General features: G+C 35.4%; 1 protein-coding gene across 8 annotated transcripts in view; it reads left to right on the forward strand.

The window, feature by feature from the left end:
* The window catches only part of TBC1D5 (TBC1 domain family member 5), a 448,530-nt gene that overhangs the window by 331,893 nt on the left and 92,634 nt on the right, over window positions 1–24,003 (forward strand). For all 8 annotated transcript variants that reach the window (XM_087945081.1, XM_087945079.1, XM_087945078.1 and 5 more), the window contains one exon: window positions 16,839–16,981. In XM_087945081.1, coding sequence (XP_087801207.1) covers window positions 16,839–16,981 — 143 coding nt within the window. The remainder of the gene's footprint in view (window positions 1–16,838; window positions 16,982–24,003) is intronic.

Consider the following 24,003-nt stretch of genomic DNA (forward strand, 5'->3'; position numbering starts at 1 on the left):
ATTTACATGGAGGGAAGTATGCAGTGGGGTACCTCAAGGCTCTGTCTTAGGCCTAGAGCTCTTCTATATCTTTCAAAATGATTTAGATGAGATAGTAGGGGAACTAATCAAATTTCTAGATGACACAAAGCTGGCAGAAATAGCCAACACTCCAAAAGATAGGGTCAAGATACAGAAGGATCTTAACAGACTTGAACACTGGCCCCATCTAAGAAAATGAAATTCAGTGGTGACAAAAGCAAGGTCCTACACTTAGGCAAGAACACTAAATGCTCAAGTATAGAATAGGAGGTGCCTAGCTCAATAACATTGACTATGAGAGAGATCTTGGACTTCTAGTGAATAACCACAAATATGATCTGACAAAGTGCAGCCGCTGCCAAAAAAGCTAAAGTCCTATGCTTCATGAACAGAGAGATAGATTCACGATCATGTGAAGTATTAGTATCACTTTATAATGCCTTGGTAAAACCACACTGAATATTGTATTCAGTTTTGGACTCCATGATATAAAAAAGATGTGAGATTCCAGCAAGAGTGCAAAGAAGAGCAACAAAGATAATTAGGGAATGGAGGTCAAAACATATAAGAAATGAATTGGGTATGCATGAATTAGGTATGTCTGGTTTAATGAAAACAGGGACCAGGGGTGCCATGATAGCAATGTTCCAATACTTAAGGGCCTGCCACAAAGAAAAGGGAATCAGTCTATTCTCCAAAGCATCTAAAAGCAGAAGCAAGGGATGGTAACTAATCAAGAAGAGAAGCAATCTAAGACCTAAGGAGATTTTTTATTGACAGTTAGAACAATTGATCAGTAGAACACTTTGCCTTGTGATGCTCTATCACTGGAAGTTTTTAAGAACAATTTGACAGCCATTTGTCTGAAGTGATATAGGGTTGGACTAGAAGACCTCCAACTCTGATACTCTGTTCATACTTGCAATTCCAAAACAACTGGAACACTGTTTGAACACCATGGACATTGACAAAATCACCATCAGTCAATTGCACAATGCCACTTGACTTGGAACAGTTTGTATTCTGAAACAATAACTTTAGCACCATCAGAAATCTGGAAAGGTTTCAACAGTTGAATAAAAATGCCAAATCCAGGCTAAATATCTGGCTGATTGTATGACCAACCATAATAAAAGAGATGCTTCCCAAGAACTCACTCATGTTCCAAAGCACCTCTTTTAAATGATATGCATAGTCCCAGGAGACACTTAGATGTCTTATTTTCAAGCATTCAAGGAAAATAAGAAGCAGCATACTTGGCAGACCAAAGACCAACCTAGTCTAGCATCTTCTTTCTATTTTGGAAACCTTATGTTTTTCAGCACATGAGAATGGCACTCTTAACTCATCCTGCCAACTGGTTAATAACTTCAAAGGATCCATTGTAAGAAGACATATTGTATGCTATAAGCTATTTAGTCATTGTTTTAGTTAATATTAGTCATTGATAACAAGTTGTATATAGCCTTGTTTAGACATTGTTTTAGCCTTTTAGTCATTTTAGAGCACAAATTAACTTGGTTATAGCTTATTTTTTTAATTAATTTTTACATATTTAATTCAATATTATTTGTTAATATTATACACATACATATACTTTTTTATTTTGTCAAATACTTATATAATAATTTTGAAAATGAAAGAATTTGACATTCGAAAAAGGAGACCTGATCTACTGTCTTAATCATGACATGTTAAGAGCAAAACACAAGGTTTTAAAATAAAACATTGATGTTAAAGCTAAGACAAAATTATAAAACCATGAACATCAGTAGGTCAATCAAATAAGGCATTCTGTCTCTCACCGTACACCCACTGGAATTTGGTTTTCAAATATTCTAGTAGGACAAACTGGAAGACAGTCTCGTTACTAAAGAGGAAGCTATTTCACAATGCTGTTACTCAAAAGAAGTGTTTATCTGTCTCCTCCCAGTATTCCTTGCAGAAATGAAATGAGTTGCACATGTGGGTGGGCCAACTTTGTTTTCAGCATATATCTAGAAAGATTTTCTATAGGAAAAAATAGTTTTCTTGGGATTATGTTATTTGCTAACAAAAAATGCAAATACAGTATAATATGTTTAAGTATAAGCAAATTTTTTCCTATAAAGGACCACAAAATAGGCATAATGTGATCATAGTAACTAGAACAAGTCAAAATGTAATCTTAAGAGGCCTTCAAAAGCCCCTATCTAGCGTGCTTTGCGGAATCTATCTCTTTTAGGAATAAGGATTAGTTATTTTAGAAACATCCTTCTGTTCCAGAAAGAGTCATAACTCTTGGCCCAAGCTGGGCAAAGGCTATCCTAGGCACAATCCTCGATTCTTCAGAGGCTATGTTGCCATAGCCACCATCTGGTAATAGCTGCAAGCTACTGGGGAAAACCCCAAGTCACAAATTTATTCTTTCAAGGGAAGTGCCAAGTCTCCCTGGAACTGGCAGGGTACTGTAATGAATAGAGTACAATTCGGCTTTGCTGAGCATGTTTTATACCATTCAAACTCCATCAACTTCCAGACACTGTGAAAGGATTTTACAGCATTTCCAATCAGTCCATGGTTGGCCAAATAGAGCTAATAACCAGAGGTTTTCTCACAACGGTTTCTTATAAAGGTAGTCCTCAACTTACAACCATAATTGAGCCCAACATTTCTGAGACATTTGTTAAATGAATTTTCCCCATTTTATAACCCTTCCTTGCCACAGTTGTTAAGCGAATCACTACAGTTCTCAAATTAATAACACAGTTGTAAAGTGAATCTGGCTTCCACATTGACTTTGCTTGTAGGAAGGTAACAAAAGCTGATCACATGACCCTGAGAAAGTACAACTATAATAATTATAAATCAGTTGCCAAGCGTTCTTAAATCTGAAATACAACAAGTATAACCCATAGAAACCTTAAATAAAAAGGTCACATATATATGCATACATACTGTATACTGCAATATTAATTTTGGTTACAGCTACTGTTGTGAAAAGCACATAGTTGTAAAAATGTTGCAATGCTGTACTTCCAGCATCTCTTTTTTAAAAAGCTTTAAAAAAATAGATGGTATGATACTTTCAGGTGAGAGACCTATAACATAGCAGTTTAGTTTCCATTCACTTTCTTATTCAATTAGGAGTTTGTACTAGCCAGTTTAATTCCATGCTACAGTTCATATTGGCCATATTTGTTTATTCCACTAGAATATTTACCCTCTTTTAAAATGTATTTATTTAAAAGCCAATGGGGGCATTTTAATATGTATCTGGGTCATTTGGAACCACACTTTTCAATACTCATGATGCTTCCAAACGTACTGGGAAAAAATTATGATATGCAGCAGATTGAAAGTATCTAAGATCAGAACAGATGACAGAATTTGACTAAGATATAAGCACTTTAATGACCAGTGGATATTTAATACAAAAGATATACTTAAAGAAAGCCCAGAAATCCAGGCAGAATTCTATCATACCAAATGCAAAAATATTTATTGCCATACATCTTTACTATTTGATATAAGATCTCCGAATACAGCCCAGATATTATGCTGCTAACATCCCATTCTAAATATATTTTAATACTACTTTTTAAAAATGTCAAGTTAAAATTCTTCAGTGCTAAAAATATCAATATGATAAAGATTTAAAGAATTATGATTAACTGTTTTAAGTGCTGCATTCTTCTTCATGGAACTGGAAATATCAAAGGAGTGGCCCGTGGTGCCACTGGCAACTAAATCAGGCTGCATGAAGCCCCCCTGCCCCTCATATTCACCCTCCATGGTCTCCTGCAGCACTCTGCTGGTTGAAAATGGCCCGAAAACAGACCTGAAAACGGGACAAAAAGGCCCCAAAACGGCCTGAAAGTGGGCCAAAAATGGGTCAGAAAATGGCCAGCAGAGTGCTGCAGGAGGACATGGAGGGTGAAAATGAGGTGCATGGGGGCTGTGCACAGACTCCCTGCACCCCATTTTGGTTGGCAGGGTGCTGCAAGAGGCATCCAGCCCGCAGAGAAGAACTACAATGCTGATCTGGCCTTTGAAGAAATCCAGTTTGATACTCCTATGGTCTGTGGAGATTCTCAATCATCCAGGTCATGGTTGTCCCAAAAGTGATTGAAGTCAGAACTGAATAAGCTTCTTGGATGAGAAGTGAAATGTCTTCAAGGAAAAACAAAGTTCAGTTGTTGTTTTGAAAAATACCTTTGGGATTTTAGCTCACTGGATCAGTCACCCTCTTTTAGTACAATCTATTTCATAAGATTGTTGTGGTGGAGATCAACAATAGAAAGCAACATCTTTATGACAGCTAAAAATAAAAAGTGGGGTCTGAATTTAACAAATTACCATGAGCTGCATATTCTCATTTTACTGTCACTGCTGGAGTGTACAGTCTGAATCCATGACTACAAGCAAACTCCAGAGATTATCAACATATTATAATTTCAATTGACCTGATTAGACGATAATTTAATTAAATATTTGGGATGAAAGGTATATATAGCAGGACCCTCAGAACATGAATGAGAAAAAAGAACTGTTGAAATAAAGACATGTCAGCCCAATGGAGAGGGAAGCATAAGAAAGAAAGTCAGTGTAACTCTACCCAAATTATGCAAGGTGTAAGTTGATATTGAAAATTACTTTAACTGGCCTTGACAGTGCTATTACATTACTTTATTAGCAGTACCAATATTTGCCAAGATCTAAGTGGTTCTTGTTGATGAATTTGCCAGCCTCACAAATACTTGTCTAGATAAGAATCTATCCTTGATTAAACAGGAACTCGACAGTGGAGATATACTATAGAGCACAGGTGTTAAACTCATGGCATCACATTGCCGTCATGTGACATTTTGTGATGTTTTTCCCATTCACGGAATTGGGGTGGGTGAGACGCATCTGGCCTGCAGGTCTCCAGTTTGACACCCTCGCATTAGAGCATCAGCGGGAAGATCAGATGTAAACCTGATCTCATGGTTGAACTTACACTGTGGTGACTTCACCCTTATTAATGTTGGACTGCATCCCAGCCTTTAGAGTGATTCATTTCATTTTGCGAGTTTTGGCAATAATCAAATTTGCTTCAGAATCCCAGTTGACAAAATATATGATGATAACAGAAGTAGAGTCTTGCAATATAATTTAATTAATCTCAAAGATATAGATAGAGTGCAGTATGAGTGCCATCCAGGGATGGGATTCTACCAGTTTGGCCTGGTTCGGTTCTATAGTTACGGTGACGATTTAGCCCTACCCCTGCCCTATTCTGTCCTTTATTTCTGGGATTTTCAGCTCAGCTGTTTGGTGTGGCACAGAGGATTGCTGCGCCTCAACTGATTTACTCACCAGGACTGCAACAGAAGGTAAGTTTTATAACTGAAAAGGGCAGGGTTTTTCAAAGCACGCACTCACTGAACTGGTTGTTACACTGGTTGAATTGCATCCCTGACACCATCCCATTTGAACTGGAACCTTACCCTACTTAGCTCCTTTGAGAGAAAGGTTAACATAAGATTCAATGAATCAGTCTCAGGTGCAAAAAATCAGGAAGCAAAGCAGTTCAAATCAATACAGGTTTATTACTTGCTAATACTCTACAAAAATCTGAACTACTAACAGTCAAAGCAAATTGGTAGTAGATAAAAGTCAACAATTCAAAGTGGGTTAGACTAGATCTTTTGTGGGTATGAAGGGGCTCAAGACTGATAATGCACCTGGGCCATCCTTCAGGCTCAACCTGATCATCTCCTACAATTAGGGAGAAAGTCATTATCTCTCAGAGTGGATGTGGTGCTGTAAGCCTTAAAAGAAGCAGTGAGGTACCTTTTTCTGAAAAGGGACTCCATGTATGCAGCTATATTAGACTACTATCATCTAGTATGCAGATTTCCCATTCTGGAAAAGGTTATTAAAAGAATGTTGTGATTTTCAGGTTGTTCTAGAGCTGTGATGGTGAACCTTTGGCACGCGTGCCAGAAGTGGTATGCAGAGCCATTTCTGCCAGCAGGCGAGCCATCGCCGAGAACTGATCCACTGCGCATGCATGCGCACCCGCCAGTCAGCTGATTGTTGGGTATCTGCCACACATGTGTGGGGAGATGCATGCACATGTCAGGGGGACTAAGGCGCATGCGGGGGGGTCGCATGCTCGGGTGGGGGATCATGCACACATTGCATTATGGGTGCAGGTGTGCGGGCGTGCACACACTTGATATGTGACAACAAATAAGTTAGCCATCACTGTTCTAGAGGAAGCCAATTTTCTGCATCCTTTTCAGTCTGAACTGTGGCCTGGATACGGGACAGAAAACGGATTAGTTGCACTGTTGGGTGACTTGTCTTGGATGATAGAATATATCCAGGGGTGGACTGCTGGGGGCTTGCAGGAGCTCAGGTGATCCCCTTGCTAAGACACTGATGGGCTCAGCAAGCCCCCAACTCCCACTCCTGGCTGGCTACACCCCGCCCTGGTTGCCAGAGCCTTAGTGTAGGAGTGAAGTGGCCCTGAACTTGCCTTCATGCCATATTTTCACTCAAGGCAGCCCTCGCCTCCCGCACAAGGGGAGAGGAGAGAGATGAGAGAGAGAAAAGGGAATTCTCTTTTCTCTCATCTCTCTCTTTCGTGCATGCACACACACACACACACACACACACATGCAGCAGCTGCTCCTCCTTCCTGAGCCAACACGAAGGGAACCGTGGCTGGCCCTGAGCTGCCCATGAAGGAAGTTCCAGAGACTGACTTTCTTCAGCCTTCTTAGCTTTCCCATCTCATTGCTCTCAGCCTCCCCCCCTCCTGATTTCAAGGGGGGGGGATCCTATGTGTCCAAGGGGGGACATTTATTGGAGGTGTGTGTGGATTGCTTTTTTTTGAAAGTGACTTGCTCAGTCAACTTCGGACAGTCAGCTAAGTGAACCTTAGAGATGCAAATGAAATCTAACTTTCCCTCACTTCCACTCTCTCTTTTAATGACTTGATTGGCACATCTTCTAATTAAAACAGTGATACTTTTTTGCTCCGAGTACTCTTTTTTCCTTTCTCCCTGCTTTTAAAACACACACACACACACACACACACACACACACACACACACACACACACACACACACACACACATATATATATATATATATATATATATATATATATATATATATATATATGTATATATATGTATATATATGTATATATATGTATATATATGTATATATGTATATATGTATATATATATGTATATGTATATGTATATGTGTATGTATATATGTGTATATGTGTATATATATATGTATGTATGTATGTATGTATGTATATATATATATTTGAGAAAGGCTTTAGTTCCACTAAAAAAAAAGAAAATTAAATTGGATGCAGCCAATAATGTAATTTCTAGCATTTTTGGGGATTCTCCTCTGAGTCACTCTAGAAATAAAGGCTGGCCATTTCTATTTCCTTTTCTCTTCTGTTTGTAGTTCATAAATCACTCCAAAGTCAGTTTCTTAATCTTTTCCAAGATTGGCTGGTTGCAAATAATAAACCCAGGATTAAAGGAACAATGGTCATTGTCAACAACCCAATTTGACTTCCTTCTTCCTCCCTCCTCCCTTTCTTCCTCTTTCTCTCTTTTTCCCTCCCTCCCTCTATTCTCTCTTTTTTTTTTTCTCCCTCCCTCCCTCCAGCTTATTCCTAGAAAAAAAAAGGAGAATGGGGAAAAAAAGAAGGCAAAAATGATTCAGGAATTGAAGTTTGAGAGAGAGGGGGGAGAGAAAGAGAGAGAGAGAGACCCATTTCCCACAGAAAACACCAGGAGCAACAAAACCTGGGTAGGCTTGACTGGGAGTCATGTGACTGGGTGGGAATGGCATTGAGTTGGCTGCACCCAGTCACATAATCATCTCGCCATGACTACCTGATCACATGACCACCCAATCATGTGACCACCTAGCCATGCCCACCCAGGCAGTCATTAGGGCAGAGAGCCCCTTGCTAAAAAATTTGAAGCCCACCCCTGAATATACCCATCTTCATCCTCTTCGATCTCTCAATTTATTTACTGCCATTGATTCCTCAAAGGATTGAGAACAAGGGTTCCCTTCTTTAAATAAGCCATTACAGTTGGGAGTGGGACCACTGTAGGATCCTTCTTTCTTTACTCAACTATTCCAATTTATTTGAGCTCATTGGGGGAGGTCAACTGCCAATGGGAAGCTGTAGGAAACAGATTGAAACTGAATTCTAAAAAAACTATTCCAAAAATAATAGTTTGGCATTCTTATCTGTGATGGCAGTGATTAGAATGCAGGACTGCAGGCTACTGCTGATTGCCCGCTGGCTGCAGTTTGGCAGTTTGAGTCTCACCAGGCTCAAGGTTGACTCAGCCTTCCATCCTTCTGAGGTTAGTAAAATGAGGACCCAAATTGTTGGAGGCAATAGGCTGACTCTGTAAACCATTTAGAGAGGGCTGTAAAGCACTGTGAAGCAATATATAAGTCAAAGTGCTGTTGTTATTATATTACTTGCTATCTTGGTTCTAGGTGGAATAGCACTCTTCCTGAAAGAACCAGAATTATAACTCTGTAATGAGTTATGGCTAGTGTTAAGAAGGCAATATTGGAGCCTGTATCTGGGGTCACTTTATTCAGCTTTAGTTGGTTTACCAGCGCAACCCTTTCTGGAACAGAACTGTTGCCTTAGCAAGAGTTTCCCATGCTCTTATTATTTCTAGGGTAGGATATTGCAGTGTGCTATAAGAGATTACCTATGAATAATACTTGAAAGCTGTAATTGTACAAAATGTAACAAACCTCTTTTTAATGAGTAAGAATTGCTGTCCATGTATAATATAAGTGCCATGGGCTCTGCATGGGCTACCTTGGGGTTTCTATATTCCTTGTGGAATATGGTAGTAGAGATTACATAAAATAGATGAATATATATATATGTATACATATATAGAATCAGTGAGGTTGGTTAAAAGCAGAACTGATATGGTATAATGATTAACATGCTGGACTGGTCCTTTAGAAATCCAGATTCAAGTATCTACTTTCTCTAATCAGTATAAGAGAGTTTTCTGTTACTTGCTACAAAAGGTTAAATACAGCTTATCTAAAATATCTACAGTAAACCACATACATTCCTATGTTTCTAACAAAGAAATACTCCCTTTAACAGCCATATTTTCCTGCTTCCTTAAAAAAAAAACTATTTGCATGTTCCTTTTTTGGTTTTTGTTCCAGTGGAGCACTGGAGGCATTATCTTGAGTTATCTAGTGTTCCTGTAGATCAGCTGTGAGTCCAACCAATTGGAAATCAATCTATCTCACTCTCTCACTCACTCGCTCTCTTCACAACACACATTGTGAGAGGGAGGGAGATAAATGTAATGGACTCCCATTAAAAAAAGGATTACATCCAAATTGTGCTGGACCCAAACTGACAATGAACCCAAAATCCCTGGGCTTGTAGTGTATACATTTCACATGTAACTAATGCATGCAATTGTACAAAAGCATGATAGAACATTCATCATGTCTAAATAATGGAAGGTGCATATTGTTTGAATTACTTACACTCAAAACATTCAGTACAAGTCACTTGACATTAATTTCTTTGGTCAAATCTTTTTTGAAATAAGTCTGTTTTGACAAGCAATTTACCAAGTATCTTTGTAAAGAGAACTAGGCTTGATGGGTTGTTGCATTAGCTACTTGACATTTGTCCCCAGTCAGACCGGATGCCACATGAAAAATTTAGTCTGGCAAAGGGCTCTCAGGAATAAACAGTTCTCTAGTGTGGCTCACGAGGGAATCGACAAGGTGAGCGGAACTTCAACTTGTCACGGATGCACTGTTCTGACGAACATAAGTAGATGCTAATGGCTAAATCGTGACAGAATAAAGTCCCATAACCATATGGCTAATTGCCACAACAATATCTTCAGTGTTATTAATCAAGTTTTCATAGTGTGCCATGATAATTGGAATAATTAGAAGCTGCATAGGCATTGCTTTTTTCTCTCCGTTTTTCACACACATGCAGACTTGCAGACAAGCATCTAGAAGAACCACTATTTCTATGCTGCATTATTTAGTGCACATTTTTCAACAAATATGGTAGTTAATTAATGAATTCACTGTTTTTTCATTTGAATCTTTTATTACTAAGAGGGTTCCTACAGGAATATGTAGATAATTAAATGAGTCCATTGTCTTCCACCCAAAGTGGCTAAATTCCCACCATGCAACTCTGCTAGCTGTAGGCCGTTTATTTTAGAAAACGTATGTCTGTTGATTTATAAGTCTTATGTAAAATAGAATATCATTGCTATCCCACTTACATTTGCCCTGGAGTAATCCTAATTGAAATCTATGGGACTTGACTTTGAAGTACTTCATTACCCAATCATTCTTTAACAGGCAGCAAATATAAGAACTACATGCCAAAACAGTGTTGCAAAATTAATAAATCATACATTAAAGTGTAGTGAATTTATATGCAGCTTTGTTTCAAAGTTTTTTAATTGCTAAATTGCATTTAAAAAGCTTGCATGAGGCATATTTTTAAACTGCAATGTAGAGCTTAGTTTTAATATTGTAAGAGCTCAACAATGACAAAAAAATATATGCTACATCTGAATTAAATATATAAATAAAGCATCTATTTAGCATTTTTTTTCTTAGGTGAGAGCTTAAATCTCTCTATATATACAATACATTTTTTTTTAACAACAAAAATACCATTGTGTGAACAGTGTGGTTCCGTAGTGTCTTACATTTTGATACAAATATGACAATATTCCTCTTGTTTAATACAGTAGTCAATCTTTTAAGGTTTGATATTAATTGATAATTTAATTTTGTTAAATTATCAATCTTGGTTATTCATGATTGCAACATGTTCTTTTTGTGTCAATCTCTATATTCTTAACCTCACTCCTTTTACTACCAATTATATATTAATAATCATATTTGCAGTGTTTACCAATTTATAAAGTTCTAATAACAATTCACAAATTTATATTAATTATAATTTTCCATTGTTTATTCCTTTTAATTTATAAATATGCCACTATTATATTTAAGAAAAAATCCTCTTTCTCGTCACTTTTTGATACAAATATAATAGTATTCATCATATTTATGTTTAACAACTTATGCAATTCTAATAATAGTTATTTTTTTAAATTATAACATTCATTATCTTATACAATACTTCACAATATTATTTTTATATCAATCAAATTCCATATGTCATTCCTTTTCCTACAATAGCATGTTAATATTCTTATTTATTACCTTTAGCAGTTATATATCTTAACCAATAATATATATTTCTATAAAATCATACTCTTTCTTTTTTTTAAAACCATCATATCTCATTCACATTAAAGTTTAGTCTTTCGCTTCTTAGCTTGTCTCCCTTTTCCTCTGTTACATTTCCATCTCTATCTACCACTTCTTGACCTTTCCTCTTAAACATTTCTTCCTTCTCTATTATATTCCTTTGTCTCATTTTCAAGTTATCTACTCTCACCCCTATTTTTCTCCCAAAGATTTCTCTTTGCAATTCCTGTTTAATTTCCCTTATAATACTCTCCCCTTGGTTTACATCAATCATATTTATTTTTATTTCCTTATTATCTTTGGTTGCTCTTTCAGTTGGCTCCTCCTCTTCCTGGACCTCCTGCTTTCTTTTGTCATTTGTGTCTCAATTTCCAGCACTTAATATAATTATGAGTCCTCTTTTCTGAATATTCTTCTCAGGGTTATATTTTAAAATAAAAAGGATAGTTCTCACACAGTTTCACATTGTCACTAACTTCACTACTGCACTCTTCTTAGGTTGAAGCTGTCTCCGGCGGTCTGGTGGCCATCTTGGCCACCTCTTCTCCGCGACATGACTTAAAGAGCAATAGCCTTGGGGTTCTTCAGGAGAGTTGCGTTCCCCCCGATACCTCACAGGGCACTTTCCTTTGCTTCGCTACCCCTCCAGGGTGGCTTTGGCTGCTTCTGGAGCCCATGAACTTGTAGAAGCCAGCGCAGGCAACAGAGAGCTCCATTCCCTTACTGCTGATGTCGCTGCCATTCCCTTGCTGCTGACGTCGTCATGTCACTTCCAGTCTCCTTAATGAATATTTGAAGGCGTTATTAGCCAAACTAATGGATAGAAATGGACTGCTGTCTATGGCCTTTGAAGGGCAGTTTAATTTACTTTCAGAAGTTAATTTAGACATAACATGAAATACTGTGGTGACAATAAATCCATTCTGCTTCTGCTTTCTGAAAAGTTAGTTTTTCCTTGATCAAGAATTTCCAGAACAATATCCTTCAAAATGTTCTTTAGGCTTCATGACAAAGTGGTCTACTAGAATTGAAAACAGGCTTTGATTGAAGCTTAAAGAGCCTAGGTGGTGCAGTGGTTAGAGTGCAGTACTGCAAGCTACTTCTGCTGCAGACAGCTGCCTGCAATTTGGCAGATCAAATCTCGCCAGGCTCAAGGTTGACTCAGCCTTCAATCCTTCCAAAGCGGGTAAAATAAGGACTCAAATTGTTGGGGGCAATATGCTGACTCTGTAAACTGCTTAAAGAGGGCTGTAAAGCACTATAAAACGGTATATAAGTCTATGTGCTATTGCTATTGCGGTCTTCAGCACTACTAAATTATTGTGACAAGTTACAAAAGACTTGGAAGGCAAAGAGCTTTAGACCCAAGATACAAGCAGTCCTTGGATTATGACAGCAATGGAAACTAGAATTTCTGTCACTGGCCTGTCAAATGTAAAAGCACAGTGTGCATCATTAGAATATGTTCTAAAATTGGAGTTAATATTTTGTTCAAATATTTGCCTCTATTCTTTTGTATCTACTCATGGCTAAAGACTGGCAGAAAGCTTTGGAAATCTAGTATGTGCTTTCTTTTATCTATTAATTTTTTACAGAAAGAAAAGAAATACCATCATTTTACCCATAGAACTTTTGGTAGTTGTTTTTGGCACTAAACAGCTCACTAACAGTTTACCCTACCACATTACTTCACTGCAGTGAATAACAGTCACTTACATGGGAGAAAATAGAGAAATGAATTCATACAAACAATTTTCTTTTCTTGCCACTTTATCAAGCTGTCTCTACTAGTTGTGGTTCCTTTTGTTTTTAATCACATTTGAGTCCTTTGTCAGGCATTCAGCTTAATGCATATGGGGTTTCCCTCTGAATAGAGAATGATCTGTACATGCTATTTTCATCCTTTTTTCTCCTTGGCAATGTGTTCAATTGGGAGTGTGAAAGAGAGATGTAGTCTTGTAGCCTAAACATCAGTACCCCACATGCAAAATTCATGTTGGTATGTATTAGATCTGGGACAGCTTCAACCATTGTCATGTTATATTGTCTATTAAAATTATAAATACATGTGTATAACTATTTGAATTGATGCATTCTTCCATCAACACATCTTTCAACATTCATGAATAAAAATGATGAAACCAAGATAGATTCCACAATATTAACAGTAGGTGATAAAACAGAATTATAATTCTTGCCCTTTTTGTTGTATTTACCCTACTTCTCTTAACAGTAACGTTAATAGAAACTATTATTTTTAAAAGTCTTTTAAAAGAAGATAATGAAAGAACACTAAAGAAAGCCATACCCATTTCAGGAAAAAGCAATAATTTTGAAGGTGCCATTTTGAACATGAGAGCTTTTTTCAATTTAGATAAAGCAATTTTATAGAGAATGAAAGTTAGGAAAAGAAAATGTAGTAGGGAAATATGTTATTATGCTTTTATATGATATTTTTTACGGAAACCACAATATTAATCCAATTGTGGCAAAATTTCAAGGTGTGTGAATTTTTTTTGTACATTTGTCAGATGAGGATAAACAAGTTGTTTATAGTGTATTAAAAAGTTAAATAATAGCTTGCAATTTTAGAGAAACAGGAGAACTACACAATCCCTGAGTGCATGTTAATAGAGTGTGTCTTAAAGTTTTTAATAGGACTGTATTAGTAAGAGATACTATTGACATTGTAAGCAGTTAATATAGTTTACTTTTGACTATAATAAAGTTGATTTGACTTAGCATGGCATTTTTGAAAACACTGTTTAAAGGAGCTAAGTACTCCTGAATTCTTTCTTTTTTTTTTCTGTGAGGTAAGAAACCATACAGGAATATTTGAGATAGTATCAAATTATTTTTTTTAAAGGGTGTGATAATAGTCTTGCTGGAGAAAAAGTTTGGGACTTGTAGCAGTCATTGACATGGTTGGATTTATCATACTATTTCAACATTTTTATCTGCATTATAATTCATTGGGTTTTGCAAGTATCAGAAATGCTTCATTTTTGCTACTTCTAAAAATACAGAAAATCAGGGTACTGTACCAGAATATGAATTGTACAAGACAAATTCTTAATATTTCACACATGGGAATGGGCTAATGGATTATTATACAATATCTAATCCATATTTAATTTGCAACAATAGATCATTGATACGTGCCCTTTGTAAATTTCAGTCCTCTTTCAATAGGAAATAGGTTAATATTCTTGAACTATGTTATATAGCATTATGTAATTATATTATTTTTCATTATGTTTCTCTTCTAAAAATTTAAACATCACATTGTGATGGTATTCAAATCATAGTTTGATAGTATTCTTAATAAGGTACTTTTTTATTTTATTTATTTATGTCATACCATTGATCCAGTTATCTATTATTTATAGCTGCATTCATTAAATTTATTCTTGGTAATCCTTAATAAAAATAATTTCTTTTGAAAGTTTTAAATGTAATATTTCTAATGTCTTCTAGAATATTAATATTTCTCTTGAAGGTCATTATTAAACTACCATTTGTGGGTAGTAATTATGGGTTGTTTTGAGACTAAGGTTTAATTATACAAAAATCTGGACTATGCTTTTTAGGAAGGAAATAGTAATAACTATAACTGGTTTGTTTTTTTTAAAGTCCTTCAGTATTTAGACTGATTTGCAATTCTGTGTTGATGTGGTAAATATAAATTATTGTGTTACGAAATGTGATAAAAGGGTTCACCGTCTTGAGCATTGCAGTCTGCAGGTGTAGCAGATGTGAAGCTAGAATTAACAGGACAGAACTATAATTAAACTATACAACCATTCAAAAGAAAGGGACTCCTCTTGTCTAGTGGTATCATTAAGTGAAACTTAGATTATATCTACATATTGGAAAGAACAGTAAAAGTGTGTTAATTAGTATAAAAACATTCCGATTCAGACATAATTCTTTAGAGCATCTATTTTGTTTTATGGAAAAGAAAGCATGCTGTAGTCCAGCTATTTAGAGATATTAGGGATCCTTGGTTTATGGATATGACTACAATGTTGCTGAAAAGGTACAGATAGCAGGTAGAATGCAATAACTTTCAACTGTGTGAATTAGACATACCCATCAACTCTGCAAGGCTGATAGCCTTATAATTTCAAAAGCAGAGAAATCCTTTAGCTCACTAATTCTGTGAAAATAATAATTCTTCATTCCAGTGCTTAATATTTTCAAGAGACAATTTAAAAAGAAAATAAAAAGCACCAAACAAACTGACTTGAGCATCCGCAGTTAATCCAAATCGTAAAATGATACAGAAGAAAATGGAATTTCTGATTTTTTTTAAAAAAAAATTGAATCCTACTGTCAAAATACGTTTCCCTCTCCATTTCAAAGACACAAATGTTCTTTTTAGTGTATTAATTTTATCTGTTTCTAGTACAAATTTCTCACAATCTGTGAATCATAAGTTGGTGAAAAGAGAAAGATTTCATTCACAGTCCAAATTATATTTGTAACACCAAAAAGTAATGATTTCTGTGTGGTAGTCACCAAGATGAAATCTTCCAAACCTTGTGCAGTATAATTAGCAGTAAATTTTGCAAAGATACTGTGCTCCCTCTTCCTTTTCAAGTTTTAGAAATTCTGATTTGTAGCACTTGAGAGATATATTGTATTTGTTTATTTAAATTAGATGAAAAAATGTATTATATTTCTTGAGTTTTAATTGCATCAGCTATTAGCATAAAACACAACTGAAAGTTATGTCTGCATTGCACATGCAGTGGTTATAACTTGATAATATAAATGTCTACTTAAGATAGGCATTAGACATAGGATTAATGCCTTATTAAAACAAACCATTAGGTTCAGTTACCTAAGACCTTTTAAAAGGAAGGTACACTTCATAAACAATTTGATCAATTCCATAACAACTTTTTATAGTTGAGCTCATCAGGAATAGGCATACAAACTACCAGTGGTTTTAAACACCTTAATACACTTCTTTATGTAATCTGGTTAATGCAGAATTTGTTATTTTCTAAACCACATATCGGGTTACATACCAGGGGGGAGGGGAACCTGTTCTTAGAATTACTTTCATACAAAAAGTTCAAAAATAAATCATTAATGTGTCTCCAACTCCAGTCATGTGAATCCAGTTAAGTATACCATCTAGGTATGTAATAAATTATTATGAGAGGTGCATGGTGCTCTCTGAGGTTGTTTATTTTCATGCAGATGTTTCATTATCCAAACTAGATAACATCATCAGTGCTAGTAAGGAACTGTCAGCAAATAGCACTCCTTACTAGCACTGATGATATTACCTAGTTTGGGTAATGAAATGTCTGCAAGGAAAAAAGCAAGCTCAGAGAGCACCAAGGAGCCTTCATGTCAACCCTGAGCTCCTTTATTAATAAATTATTATGTATTGGATTTTTCTATAAATTATTATTTATCATTTGTGATGTGCAATTTGTGATGTGTTCCTTGGAATTTCTTTCTAGGAGATGGATAAGGCTTCTATTTGGAAGAGAATTTCTTCTTCAGGACCTTCTTGTTGTGTGGGATGCTTTATTTGCTGACAGCATCACTCTTGATTTAGTTGACTACATTTTCTTAGCTATGTTGCTATATATTAGAGATGCCTGTAAGTATTCTTATCATATCTAAGTAGTACATATCACTTGTTCTTGTACAATGTGCATTATTTTTCTACTTGAAATATATATATTTAAACTGGAATAGATAGTATCTGATTGTTAGCGTAAGAAAGTAAAGTAAAGAAAGTAAAGATAGTAAAAATCCTGTTAACGCTCATATTCCTTCTATATGCTTCTTTTCATATACAGAATTCTAAGTAGAATTGCATTATATAGTGTTCAAAGTAAGTATAGATCGCCACCTTCTGTCAGATACTACAAACTGAGTAAAAATCAGTATTTCATTATTGACATTTTGCAATTCCTTTCTGTGCTTTTTTCTGTTATCTATTTAATATATCATTTATGCACTACAATTAATTCAGAATGTTTATCATAATTTGGGAATTTATGGAGGAAATTCTGTTTTTTAATTAGATGCACAATCTGTTACATGAAATTTGGAGTTTAAAAAATCTTTCTTAAGCAAATAGAGCATAGGAATCTTGGGCAGCTTAGAAGTAAATAAAAGACACTTGTAATCTAACTCAGAATTATCTCAGTTGTTTAATGAAATGCTTAAAAGTACAAGATACATAAAATAAATAAATAATATTAATCGGACCATCCAGTTTAGGAATCTATTACCGTTATAAATATAAAAACCTGTTGACCCGAAAGAGCCTCCAAAAACCTTTACACCCTTTTAGAGCCAAACCTTGAAAACATTTACATTATGTTTTTAAAAATATTCTATTACATCACATTGTTCCATTCTCAATACTCAGAAAATATGAGGTTGGCTCCAAAGACATATTTTGATTTTATCTAAAAATTAGTTCAGCTGCCCTACATATCCCCAGTCCCGGGTAGATTTTCTCTTTGATTAGTTTGTTTTCTAGATCATGTTGAATTAATGCTCATACTATACTTTTGTATACTATAAAATGTATTTCTTTTATTTTAAAAAACAGCTCAATTCTAGGCTTTTCTGCGCAACATCAGTGAAGCAGAGGATATTGAGTTCAAACCTCTGATCTAAATAATGGGAAGCTTGCAAAACAAGTATTTCTTATCCCCGTCTCTTACAATGCTAAACACTTCAGAAATTCTTCTATGACATGGTTGTAGTTTATGACAGACTTTGAGGGCTTTATAGGAATAGACTAGAAATAAGTTGAAAGCCAGGAGATTATAAAATAGAGCATTATTTAACAGAAGTAATAGAAGTATTTAGAAATACAGTACTTCTAATTTAATATTAGTAATTGCACCAGCCAGTTTAGGAATCTACTTAACTTATTTCTACTTCATAGAACTAACTTCTATTACGTTTGAAGTAGCAGTAAAGGTTAAATAAAATGGAGATTTGAGAATGTAATAACATTTGATGCAAACGGCATACAAGTTGGAAATGAATGTTTCATAGTTTTCTAAAACCTATTAAAAGTACAAACTGCTAATTTTTCTAAAACTTCTCTCAGTATGTTTCAATAAACATATCCTTAACATAAGAAATTCACTCTTTTTTTTTTTACTATAAGCAAGTAAAACTACCACATGGCTGCCACATTATGAAACCTGAAAGATTTCAAATCTCAAGTACAGTAAAAGATTTAAAGTTGCCAAGACCAAACTACATTAAATATAAGCACCAGGTTGTGTAAAGGTTAAGGTGCTAGACTAGAAAATGAGGGGCTGCGAGTTCTAGTTCTCCTTTTGTTATGAAATCCAGCTAGATAGCTTCAGGCCAGACACATACTACCTCAGAGCATTATAGCAATAGGCAAAATGTGAGGTAGAAATATTGTATACGCCCGTGATGGCGAACCTGTGGCATGCATGCCAGAAGTGGCACACAGAGCCACTTCTGCCAGCACGCAAGAGGTCTCCCGGAAGAGCCCCACTGCACATGCATGTGCACACCAGCCCAACAGCTGATTGTCAGGTATCTGGCACGCATGCGTGGGGAACGGGGTACAAGGGAGACATGATCGCATGCGCAGGAGGCATGGGGGAGCCCTGCGCATTGTCTTCTGGGTGCTGGCATGTGAGCGTGTGTACAATTTTCAGCACGGGAGCCCAAAAAGGTTAGCCACCACTGGTATATGCTATCTTGAGTTGAAGAAGATAAGCCAATTTTATATTCAATATGATTGTTAAATTTCATTCTTATATTAGATTTCCTTAATCATTTTCTAACCGATGTTTGGTATTTCACAGCTAATAAATATGCTGATTTCCCATTTTTTGAGGTGGGGTGAGGTTAAATGGGATAGTAGGGGTATTACTTCTGTAGTTTCTTAGACATATTTTTCCTATGTGCTTATAGTTTACTTGCCATAAGGATTAGTCTCATAAGTGCCTTTTCCAAAACACTACTGGACTTTCTTGGGTTTTTTTTTCTTTGAAAACATTTCACTTCTCATCCAAGAAGCTTTTTCAGTTCTGCTGGGATGAGAAGCAAATATCTTCAAGGAAAAATAAAAAAAAAAGTCCAGTTGCCTTTTTAAAAAGCATCTTTGGGACAAGAATATAAAAAGGGTCATTTTATCTAGCTCATTTTATCTGGAAATTAATCCATCTTTTTTTTTTCTTTTGTATAATTATATCTGAATACTACTTAGATTCAAATAAAGTCAGTTTGTTATTCATATAAATTGTGCTTTGATCCTCTGCATTATTGTTTATATATTTAATATCCTGTCTGAATACATGATCCCATGGCAGAATCCAGTCAATTTCATTTGACTTTTATTTATCAATCTTTGAATGTTGTAATTCAGGTAATTTAAGAAATTGCTAATCCTTAACAGTCTGTGGAGATTTTCAATCATTCAAGTTATATTTATCCCAAAGATGCTTTTTTCAGAACTGGACTTTCTTAGGGGGGAAGGTATTTTTTTAAAAAAATGCTTGTCATCCAAGCAAACTGAAGAAGCTTTTTGGAAGACAAGTGAAAAAGTTTAAAAATTTAAAAAAAAAACCCCAAGAAAGTCCGGTTGCCTTTTGAAAAAGCACCTTTGAGACAAGCATCATGACCTGGATGACTGAGAATCTCCATAGACATTTTTACATTCTTATTTTTAAAGTAGATCAGAAATCACCAGTTTCAAGAATAATGTACAAAGTGAATACAGGTAGTCCACGACTTACAACAGTTCATTTAGTGACCTTTCAAAGTTACAATGGTACAGAAAAAGTGACATGATCATTTTTCACAGTTATAACCTTTGTAGCATCCCCATGATCATGTGATCAAAATTCAAATGTTTGGCAACTGACTCATATTTATGATGGTTGCAGATTCCCAGGATAATGTGATCCCTTTTTGTGACCTTATGACAAGCAAAGACAATGGGGAAGCCAGATTGACTTAACAATCATGTTACTATCTTATCAACTGTGATTCACTTAACACTGTGGCAAGAAAGGTCACAAAACTCATTTAACAAATGTCTCAGTTAACAATAGAAATTTTAGGCTAAGTTTTGGTCCTATTTTCATTTTTTATAAATGTCTAATGTGTGGATTTATCTGTGTCAAGGTTCTTAAGACAAAAAGGAGTATGGGTGTGTGTATATGTATGTGTGCAAAAACATTGAAATGCTTAATTCTAAGTTAAGTATGTATCAAACTAGTTACGATACGTGCTTTGAAAGTCTAAGTTCTGAATTATTTTTGCATAATTCAAATAATATCTAAGACTGCACAACATTATAAAATATAATGTCTGCTTTTTCCTAAAAATTTTAAATGCATAATTGTAACTACCATCTTTTTATATTATTATTTTGAACGTCATAGTGCAATCTTGTCCATGTTTGATCAACTAACAAATTAACCACCCAGGTTTATCTTTCTATAGATTTGCTCTATAGATTTATTCATCCTAAAAGATTCACATAAGGCATTTTAAACATAGCTAACTTGTCACAAAAGGTCAGCCATCTTCAGATTTACTCAGATGAATGTTGAAGACTTGCCTTTTACCTTGCGCATAATAAAATAACTACTTGCCAGGTATACATGTACAGGTAGTATATATTAATATAAACAAAGGAAACACACATATTTAAAATCAGCAACATCAACAAGAATAAGGCCAAAATAAACGTAACAATAATATACTCTTGTACCACACCAAACTTATACTCTATTTCTCAAAAACTAGTTTCACTTGACATCCTGGCCCAAAGTTTGTTTGTTTGTTTGTATAATACCTTACAAATAATTCAAGGTGGCAACCATAACAAACTCACCTTCACCTCCTATTTTTCCTACAACAACCCCGTGAGGTGAACTGGGCTGAGAGAGTGTAGATCACCCAGCTGCCCTTCATGATAAAGGTAGGACTAGAACTCATAGTTTCACACTTTTTTAGCCTGGTGCTTTAATCACTAGATCAAACAAGTAAGGACAGACCTTCAAGGTAAAGGTAAAATCAAGTTTTTAGAATCTTCCTGAAGACTAACAGAGTAGGGGTCAACCATTTCAGAGAAGACATTATTCCAAATGGCAGGTACCACAACAGGAAAGGCATCTCTGTTATGAGCCTCTCATTCCTTCTAATTCAGGATTAGAGAATTTGCAACCTCAACATTTTTCTAAATCAAAATTCTTTATAATTTTCCATGCTGGCTGGGACTGCTGAAAAGTAGAATTTAACAATATCTCATAGATTTGGGATTATAATATCTAAATTGACAGAAGAAAACACTATGCAGTTAAGTGTCACATATTATGGTATATTCTGTAATAGTATTCTCCAGATCTTCTGACATAGGAGATTAGGATTGAAAAAGCATAGAAAATTGTGGCTGACATGTAGGCTAATTTGTAAACAAGCACAAGTGAAATTCCTGTTTGTTGAGTATTATAATATGTATTTCAATTCCTTTCTTAGTATGAATATTTTTAATGTTAAAATTGGAGCGTGCATTGCAAATGATGTTTTTATGAAATACCTCTACATATTTTCAGGAATACAAATAGACTAGATAAAAAGTAAATAAAGTTTTACCAAAGCAGATTATGCTTATAGCTTGCATACATCAAAAAACAAGTTTCCATTTAGGGTTTAATCATAGAAATAAACCATGGGACCACCCAAATGTGACTAATTGAATCTACAACTAGGTGTTTATATGTCCATGCCAAACATTATCTTCTCTGCTTATTTATTTACATGGCCTATGAAACATATTTCCGAAAATTCAATATTTTGAACAAATATGTAGGTAATGTAAGAACTAGCATACATTAACCAATATTATATCATTCATATTGAGTGACCATAATGCTCAGTATATTGATAAAAAACTTCTGTCCATGTTATTCCTAAAAATACGCATAATATCACTTGTGATTTATTGTGCATAGAAAGTGCTTTTGTTTTACCAAAAAAATATGAGAAGACAACAGTTACCTACCATGGAACACTTGAATTTCTGAAGCCTACTTTTACTTTTTGAAGCCTAAATAAATATAATGCATTCCAACTGCTAGATTTATCTTAGCTTTATTTACTTAAGACCTGTTAACTGCATTTAACACAATTCTTCCATATAGACTAGTGTCTAAACTTCTGGATCTTGGGCTTTCTAATTGAATTTGCCTTTGGATTATGGATTTCCTGTCTGGCCACTCACAGAGGGTCAGATTAGGTAATCATACCTCTTCAGCTCTTATTCTTAACACTGGTACACTACAGGATTTCCTTTTGAGTCCCTTACTCTATACTCTTTATGTGCATGACTGCATTCCTACTCACGCTAGTAATATTGCTAAATTTGCAGATGATACAACAGTGGTGGGATTTATCTCCAGGGGCGATGAGTCTGCCTACCGAGATGAGGTGGACCGGTTGCTTTCGTGGTGTGGAGACAATAACTTCATCCTCAACACCAATAAGACCAAGGAGTGGATTATAGTGGATTATAGAAGGAACAGATCAGACATCCAGCCCTTGCTTATCAATGGAGACCAAGTGAGCAAGTGGCCAGTTTTAATTTTCTGGGTATTACCCTAAAAGAGGACCTGACCTGGGGTGCCCACATTGCAGCCCTGGTCAAAAGGGCCCAGCAGAGATTATACTACCTGAGACTTCTCAGAAAACAACAACTGAATGAAAAACTGCTAGTGACCTCCTATCGCTGTACCATAGAGAGCATTTTAACATACTGCATCTCTGTATGGTTTGTCAATTACACAGTGGCAGATAGGAAAGCACTCCAGAGGGTTAATGTCATTGCCCAGAAGATCATTGGTTGCCCTCTCCCCTCTTTGGAAGAGCTTTATAGCTCCCGCTGCCTTAAGAAAGTTCAAAACATCCTCAAAGATCCATCTTATCCTGGATACCCTTTTTTTGAACTATTACCATCTGGCAGATGGTACAGAATAATAAAAACAAGGACAAATAGGCTGAAAAACAGCTTCTATCCCAGGGCAGTAGCTCTTTTGAATTCTGCTGTATGTGCAGTGTTGATGTGGTGTTGGGTGAAGGATGTGTGTTTGTGTTTATTTTCATGGTCATGGTCATGATGTGCACTGAAGATGGTGTTTGATTTCGTTGCACAAGGTGCAATGACAATAAAGTAAAGTAAAGTTATACCCAGAGATCTGTTCATCAAATCTCATTCCAAAAATAAATCATTTTCTCCTTCAAACATCAGATATTGTTAGTATGTCAGAAATCAATTTGAAATTGAATGTTGACCTTAATTTATTATTGATTGCAATCACTAATTTTGGTGATAATATTGTGAGCATTTTGAAAAGATGACAATTGACTCAGATTGGAAATGTTCCTTGTTCAAATCGGTGCAAATAATTATTCTAAAACAATAATTATTGTAAAAAATGTTTTGGGGAGTTTCTCTGTATCTTTCAAAAATAAATGGAATTACTCTCTTAATTCATCTATTAATTTTTATTTCAATCTTGCATAATATATAGCATCTAGCAATGTTTATCATGCCTCTTCCTTCTGCTTCAAAAACTGGGCTATTAGTTGTTATCCCAGGCTTCA

This window comes from Notechis scutatus, chromosome Z (assembly GCF_049901735.1).
Source record: "Notechis scutatus isolate UNSWTSFEM ecotype Mainland chromosome Z, rNotScu1.2, whole genome shotgun sequence".
Classification (NCBI taxonomy): domain Eukaryota; kingdom Metazoa; phylum Chordata; class Lepidosauria; order Squamata; family Elapidae; genus Notechis; species Notechis scutatus.